Source organism: Cynara cardunculus, assembly GCF_001531365.2.
Source record: "Cynara cardunculus var. scolymus isolate 2C chromosome LG 2, CcrdV1, whole genome shotgun sequence".
NCBI lineage: Eukaryota > Viridiplantae > Streptophyta > Magnoliopsida > Asterales > Asteraceae > Cynara > Cynara cardunculus.
The window spans coordinates 6,154,683-6,162,387 of NC_037529.1; the positions used below are offsets into that span (position 1 = coordinate 6,154,683).

Genomic DNA, 7,705 nt, shown 5'->3' on the forward strand with positions numbered 1-7,705 from the left:
AGATAAAAAATTATAATAATAATATAAATAAAAAATATTATATAATATATTAAAGTATACGATGGAAAGTATATATATATAGTTATAACTTTATATATATATATATATATATATTAAATAATAATTAAATATAATTAAATTGATTTGATGTTTATGACGACACAATTTCCAATGTTTCCACACCCCTATTAAAGGGGTGCCATTAGCACTCCCCTAAATGATTTAGAAGTTTGAAAAGTGACATCATTTCATATATCTTTCTCTCACTTATGTCCCCCTTTCTCTTTTACTTTTTTTGTTTTTTAATTAATAGATAATAATAATTATTAATCTATCGTAATTATAATTTTTATTTGTATTATATATCAATCAAATGGAAAATACAATACACATTGTTATTTATAAAAAAGAATATATCATTTATTTTGCAATATTACAAATTTTAACCATATGTATATAGTCGTATGATTTGTTCATATAAAAATCGAATAAAAACTTTAAAAATTCATATGCTAATTCTTAATTTTCGTTTTATCAATATTTTTATAAAATATATTATTAATCCTTCTCCAACTTTAAAAATTCAGAAAATAATCCATCATTTTTTCCTACTTTAAAACTTAAAAATTAACTAATCACTTCTTATTTAAGTTTTTGAATATTCAAATAATAATTTTATCAGTTTTTTTAACAATATCTAAAAATTCAGATAATAACTTGTCATTTTTTTTATTAAAACTTCAAACATAAATTAGTTTAAATTGTATTACGTTTTATTTACAAAAAACAATATTATTGTAATAAAAATATATAGATTTTTTTTAAAACATACGCTTAGAGGTGGTTGGAGAATATTTTTTTTCTTGAAATTCTTGAAAATTTTAATGAACTTAATGTTAGTTAGGCGATGAATAAATAAACAAGTAAGTACATATCGAAAACGTGATATGTATTTTACTATTGCAATAAAAAAGGGAAGAATAATTTATATTTTCATTCATAAGAAACCACTTCAACATTCTCTGTTTACAATTTTGATGGTCTTTTATATTAAATTATTTTATCCTTGTAGTTTTAAATATTTATTTGAAACAAAAGAAATATATAAATTAAGTAAAATGTTAATATTATAATTGATAAAAATAAAAAATAATTTTATAGCTATTTGAATTAATTCATAATTGATTAGTTGGCAGGAAATTTATAGAACATAAATTTAGAAAAGTTCAAGTCATCTTGATTGAGAAAATAAGTTTATAAAACAATTAAAATATAAATTTAGAAAAAATATAATAAATTACTTGAAATTAAATTTTTTAAAAATTTGATAGAATAATTAGCATAATAATTTTATAGAAAACATTGTTGACCTAAGGGTGTAAATGGTACAAGACAACTCGTGAACTATTCGAGATCAGCTTAGTTAAAACTCGGTGAACAATCGATTCGAATGTGCTTGACTGAAACTCGAACTCGACTCGACATATTAACGAGTCGAGTCGAGCTACCCAATAAACGATACAAAAAGCTCGTAAGATACTCGATTTTTTTTATATAATTAGTTTGAAAATATAATTAGTTTTATAATATAATATGTATAATTTAATGTATTAAAAATGTCTTATATTTTTAAATATTGAATATTGTGCATTTTTAACTATAAAAACTAATCAATAACTTTTTCTACTAAAATAATAATTAAAAAAGACAAAAAAACTTTAGAATTTTGGTGAAGTTGTCTCATATTAAAGAGAGATAATAAAAGAAGAATGAAGATGTGTTATAAAAAAAAAATAGGTGAATGAAGTTGTAATTTTGTCTTTTTAATGATAAAGTTTGATGTGCATCCTTTTAGTTATTTAAAATTTAAGGGAACACCTTTAAGGTTTTATAATTTATAAGAAAAACCCTAAAGTTTCATAAATTTCGACGGATGAGCTTGATTCGAGTTCAAGTTGGAGTTTGAGAAATGACTATAAAGTTCGAGTCGAATATATTGATACTCGAGCTCGACTCACATCATTTACACCCTTAATTGACTTATTCTGGTGTGATGTCAGTAATAAACATTTTTAAATGTTTGGATAAACAGTTTATACTAATGCCAAATTAATAATAAAGAGTTTTTAAAAAAATTAAACATTCTACCAGGGGCGGATGTATGTGATGAGGGTAGGGGTCCTGGGCCCCCAACAAATTTTTAACAGGAAGGCCCAAAAAAAATTAGTTTACTTGTATTTTTCAATGAAATGAATTTGGGCCCCCAACAACAAGATGCAAGAGGCCCCTCTAACCTCAGTTCAGTCTTAGTGCAAGGCTGCACCGCTGCAAGCAAGCGATGAGTAGGCGAGAGGCGAGTAGCGTAGCGACCAACCAGACTACCGTCTACCTTACTTCTTCTTCATCGGCTGCGACCGACCTCACCATCACATCACTTCTACTCTTCTTCTTCTTCATCGTTGCGACAGAGACTGAGAGTCACGGACTCACGGACTGTCTGCTGGCCGCTGGCGTGCTGCTGTAGTGCTGTCTGCTCTCTGCTGTCCGCCTGTCCGACTGACCGACTCACGGATGCCCGGATCGACGATGGCACGAAGACGAAGCCACGAAGGAAAGGAACCCTAGGCCCTAGCCGACTGGAGTGGATTGACCGACTGTGCCTCTTGGGTAATTGGTAATTTCTAATTTCTAAATTTCTAATTTCCAACTTCAATTAGTAGTATTTTAGGTTAATTTTGTGGTAATTGGTAAATGCTTTAGGTTAGGTATTTATTTTTAGGTTAATTTTGTAGGCAAATAAAAATGTTACTAAACCATTGAGTTTTATCTTGTTATTGAGTTCGAGTTACGACTGTGGGCGCGGCTGGAATTGGAGACTTGGAGTTGGAGTCACTGGATTGAAGCAAATAATTTGGGTAAAAATTCTAATTTCCAAATTCTAGTCTTTAATTTTGATTACTTCTTTGATTTTGTTGTAAGCTTATTGGTGATTTGGTAAATGCTTTATGTTAGGTTAATTTTATAGGCAATTTTGTAGGCAAATCAAATGGAAATGTCAAATGTTAGGTTAGTTTTATAGGCCTTAGAAGAGTACTAAAAGATTAAAACATAAGCCTTAGAAGTCACTCTCCACCACATCAATGCATTTGTAGAGTCAATGCCTAGCTTATTTCCACCACATTAGTTATCTTTATTCGGTTAACCGAACAGTTTAAACCTGAAAATGGAAACCCGAAACCTTTTTTGGTTCGGACGAATTGTTCGGTTTCGAAATTTTTTCAACCCTCCTAAGTGTGCCCCCAACCATAATAGTTTCTAGATCCGCCACCGCATTCTACCTTATTATAAGTTGATAAGAAATTTTATTAAAAATTATAAATAATCTCAAACACCCCTAAATTAAATTTAGGATATCAAATTCGTAGGATCCAACAAACCATATTGGAATAATCTAATGAATTTGATATCCATAAACGGGAAGAAGCAAAGAAGTCCAATTGAGCAAGCACCAAGCCACCAACTACACCTTCAACACACGGCAAGGGGGTAAACAATGGCGAGAACCATCAAGAACAAACCCGGATTCAGATTATGTATCGGATTTCTGTCCTCACCCAAATCGATTATTTCCCCTACCAGATCGATCGAAACCCTAGCTTTCGAAGAAGTTCGCTCTCCCTCCCCCAATCCCAATCCCAATCCCAATCCCAAAGCCGATTATTCTGCGTTTATTCTTCATGGCTTAATGGGATCTGCGCGAAATTGGAGATCTTTCTCTCGCAGTCTGGCTTCCTCTCTCTCTACTTTCTCTCCACCTTCAGGTAATTTCTCACACTTTTGACTTTGACATCAAACATGCTAATCTTGATATGGAATTCAAAATTTTCAAGAAAACAATGTTGGGTAAATTAGATTGGAATCAAGTGATATTGGCGTAAGATTTGTCACCAAGTATTGTATTTGAAAAGTACCATTTTGGTTTGAGATAGAAACATCAAATGAAAAAATAGAAAAATAAAAATAAACGCGTGGAACAGATGGATTATGAGACTGATGACTGAAGATTGGTTTAATTGCATTCTGGATGTGTGTTAAAGTTGAATGTTGATGAGGCTTTACTAGGAAATTCTTATATACATCCTATTTGGTTCTTAAACAATCGAATCTCTTCTATCGGCTCTGTGTGTATATATGAATGGCCTTATGTTTTGTTTTGTGGTCAAGCAGATCTTCCATTATTGATTATATTTGGGTTAATGATGACCCTGAGGGTGGCAAAATTTCACCATATTTTTCATTTGTTAGATGGTAATCATCTCGAAACTTATCTGTTTTACTTAATATATCTAGATTGGAAGATGGTTCTTGTGGATTTGAGGAATCATGGTCGATCAGCTGGTTTACATCCGCCTCATAACATGGTCAATGCTGCTAATGATCTGGATAATCTAGTAAAGTCTGAAGGTTGGAATTGGCCTGATGTTATTTTAGGGCACTCCCTGGGTGGCAAGGTGGCCTTACAATATGTCATGAGCTGTGCACGTGGTGATTATGGCAGTTCAGCCAAGTTGCCGAAACAGGTATTTCTATACGAAACTTTGTAGATACTATAGTTGGTAGTGTTACAAGTCCTGTTAATGGTATACGAAACATCCATTCGCACATCAGTTTTGACAACTGGAGTTATCTGTCTAACTTGCTGTCTTGGTAACACTGTATTCGAGTCTTTTTTGTAGGTAGCCAAAATTTTTCTAGTGTATAGTCTTTTTTTAACTTAGGAACTGCTCTTAACTTTGAATTTTGAGGTAAGGTTGCGTAAAAATGATGTTTTCATCTAGATTATTGTAACATGTAAGATATGAAGTTCATATTCTTTATGTAACTGTTTTGAATCAACTAAGGCCTAGAATGTGGATCAAGTTAGCTTATGTTATTTTGATAGGTGTGGACAAAAGCTGCACATTCAAATACTTTTGGAGGTGGATTGGATTATAGGAACCGGACATGAGGGGAGAAATTGTTAAGAATTTGACAAGAAGTTTTAAAATAAAGAACGCAGGATGGTAACCTATTGATGAGATTTGTCGTAGTAAGGATGGCTTTTTTCCTTAGTAGAGAACATAATGGAATGGGCTACTTCCAACAATTGTCTGTTTTTCTTTCTGCAGTCTCATTTTGGTGTCGCGTGTTGACACATGAACTTATTTGGGATATCCCTTTTTCAGATAGATATTCCCATAGGACAGAGTAGAAATATTTCTCAACTTTATCAGATTTTAGGACTTGGATTTTGGACCCAAATTGAGTTTGGACCATGGAATTACAGGTTTGAAATATTTCTACCATGTTTGATTTTCCTTCCATAAGAAATACCCAAGTGAGTGTTGTATGATCATCTATAAAAGTCACAGACGATATTGCTCCATTAATATTTGTGTTACTCTTGAAGGTCCCCAAACATCGGTTACTAGAGCTTGTCCATATTTTGATTCAGTTTAAGGTGGCTTGAGGAGGTATTAGGGAGTTTCTTGAAAACTTGGATGAGGTTTTGTTCGCATTATCCTGCTTCTAACATGATCCAAATCTTTATTTAGTCCAAGTAGAAACTTAAAATTCCTTTTTATGTTCCACTATCTTATGATATAGTGCATTGTCCTCCCAATCATAAGACCCATACATATATGATTCCTGTTAACGACGAAAGAGAACATTAAAATATTGGGTTATTGATGATTCTCCTTGATGAAGATCATGAAGAATAGTCTCTACCACAAATAGTACTGAAGTATTTTCAGAACCGGAGTATGTTTCTTTCACTGTCTCCCATATATTTTGAGCCGTTTCTCATATAGAAGAAAAATTTCACCAATCTCCACATTCATTGAGTTTATAAGCCCTGACATGATTTGATGATTTTCTTGTAGTTTTGAGTGTTTCATTTAGAAATTGGGACTTCATTCATGCGATCTTTTCCCCTGCCACATATGTACATGTAGACAAATTTAGACCACTGAAGATAGTTTTGTCCATTGAGTTTCTGACTTGTAATGATAAACTGAAGTTGTCTCTTTAACAATGTTGATGAGTTTTTGATTCTCCAACATTTAGTTAATTACTTTGTTACTGTGGGACAATAACTGACTGAGAGAAACACATGATGCAGAACAGTTGTGGGTTCTGGATTCTGTGCCTGGGATAGTGAACCCCGAAGAAACCAGCGGGGAGGTGGAGAAAGTTTTGGAAACCTTGCAGACTATACCAAAATCAATCCCATCACGCAAGTAAGTTTCTCGACAGTTTTCTTAACATCCTATAAATTGGGTATGGTGGCCAAGACCTGCTTCTCTCTGATCAAACTATAGGATGTTCTAAGTTGATCAAAAGCAACACGTCATTTTAGGCTGTACTCTATTTTTGTTTTCTTGATAGGGGTTTCTGTAGGATACCCTACTAACTTCAAAGAAATGATTTCTCTGTATTTTCATTTTAGATATCTACCAAATTCCCATTTTTCCATTGTGAATGTTGGCTGCAGGTGGCTGGTGGATCACTTGACGAATCTAGGATTTTCAAGATCGTTATCTGAATGGCTGGGTACCAATCTCAAAAAATCAGGAGAACATGAGACATGGGCTTTTGATCTTGAGGGAATCATTCAGATGTTTGATTCATACAGGTTTGCTAGATGTTTAAATGGTTGTTTTTTTCCTTTGATATTTTCTGATAAAAAAAGTAGGATTGAAATTGTTAATGTTGTAGGGAGATGGATTACTGGCCACTCCTAGAACACCCACCCAAAGGGATGGAGATAGTGATTGTACGTGCCGAAAACAGTGACAGGTGGGACCCACATACAACGGAGAAGCTGAAAAGGCTTGAAAATCGGAGAGGGGATGAATCCGTGGGTAAGGTTTCAGTTGTGGTTCTTCCCAAGTCTGGGCATTGGGTTCATGTGGACAACCCAAAGGGACTTCTGGAGATTGTGACACCCAAAATGGCATCCCTCATTTAAAGCCAAAATGGGTTGGATTTTTATGGACAATTAACAATCACATATTTATCCATGTTGTGTGGTTTCTTGTAGAAGTTGCCAAATAAAATATTGACTAATTTCAATAGTTGTAATTCAAAGAACCACTTGGAGAAAAATATATAGCAGTGGTTATTTCATGACCAAATCTGCTCTCCATGAATAAACGTTCTTTCCAAAGGTAAGATTACAGTCTTCTGTTTCCTTCTGAATATGTAGGATAGGGGTTCCTTGGGAGATGATCAAAATCCGGTCCCAAATTGCTGCTGGTCCCAACTGGTGAAAGTGTAACCGGGCTTTCTAGTCTTGCTGTCTCGGACCCCGAGGCAAAAAATAGGCATGACTCTAGAGACGACAAGAAGTCCTGGCTCCGGTTCCAGTTTCGCTTCCAATCCTGGCATGGTTTTCAGAAGAAAATCAAAAATTTTAAATCTTTTTACACAAAAATGTTATATAAGTTTTTGTGATTATGATTTTTGAAATTGAGTACTGAAATACGTTTTAGATATACATTTATTTGTATTTTTTCTATACAACCTTATATTACAAATTTGTAAAAATCTTTAAATATTACATATATTTGCAAAAATCTGTTTTCATGAACAACCGGTTATTGTCTCGTAACCGGTTATAGACCTGAAAACTTCTAGAAAGTATAATCGGTCCCAGTTGGTC

The 7,705-nt window shown here is 33.3% G+C and overlaps 1 protein-coding gene across 1 annotated transcript; it reads left to right on the plus strand.

The window, feature by feature from the left end:
• The first annotated feature begins 3,439 nt into the window (after nt 1-3,439).
• LOC112507086 (protein ABHD11-like) lies at nt 3,440-7,215 on the plus strand. The gene is made up of 5 exons (XM_025111495.1): nt 3,440-3,821; nt 4,351-4,580; nt 6,169-6,281; nt 6,536-6,676; nt 6,760-7,215. Exons 1-5 carry the CDS (start codon nt 3,554-3,556, stop codon nt 7,010-7,012), a joined length of 1,005 nt encoding a protein of 334 aa, XP_024967263.1. The 5' UTR covers nt 3,440-3,553; the 3' UTR covers nt 7,013-7,215.
• The last annotated feature ends 490 nt before the right edge of the window (nt 7,216-7,705 follow it).

What these genes read in the sequence shown, in the direction of transcription:
- LOC112507086 (XM_025111495.1), top strand. Translation starts at nt 3,554, where the DNA reads ATGGCGAGAACCATCAAGAACAAACCCGGATTCAGATTATGTATCGGA. An exon ending in TACTTTCTCTCCACCTTCAG is followed by an intron (nt 3,822 to 4,350) that starts GTAATTTCTCAC and finishes TAATATATCTAG; the next exon opens with ATTGGAAGATGGTTCTTGTG. An exon ending in CAGCCAAGTTGCCGAAACAG is followed by an intron (nt 4,581 to 6,168) that starts GTATTTCTATAC and finishes GATGCAGAACAG; the next exon opens with TTGTGGGTTCTGGATTCTGT.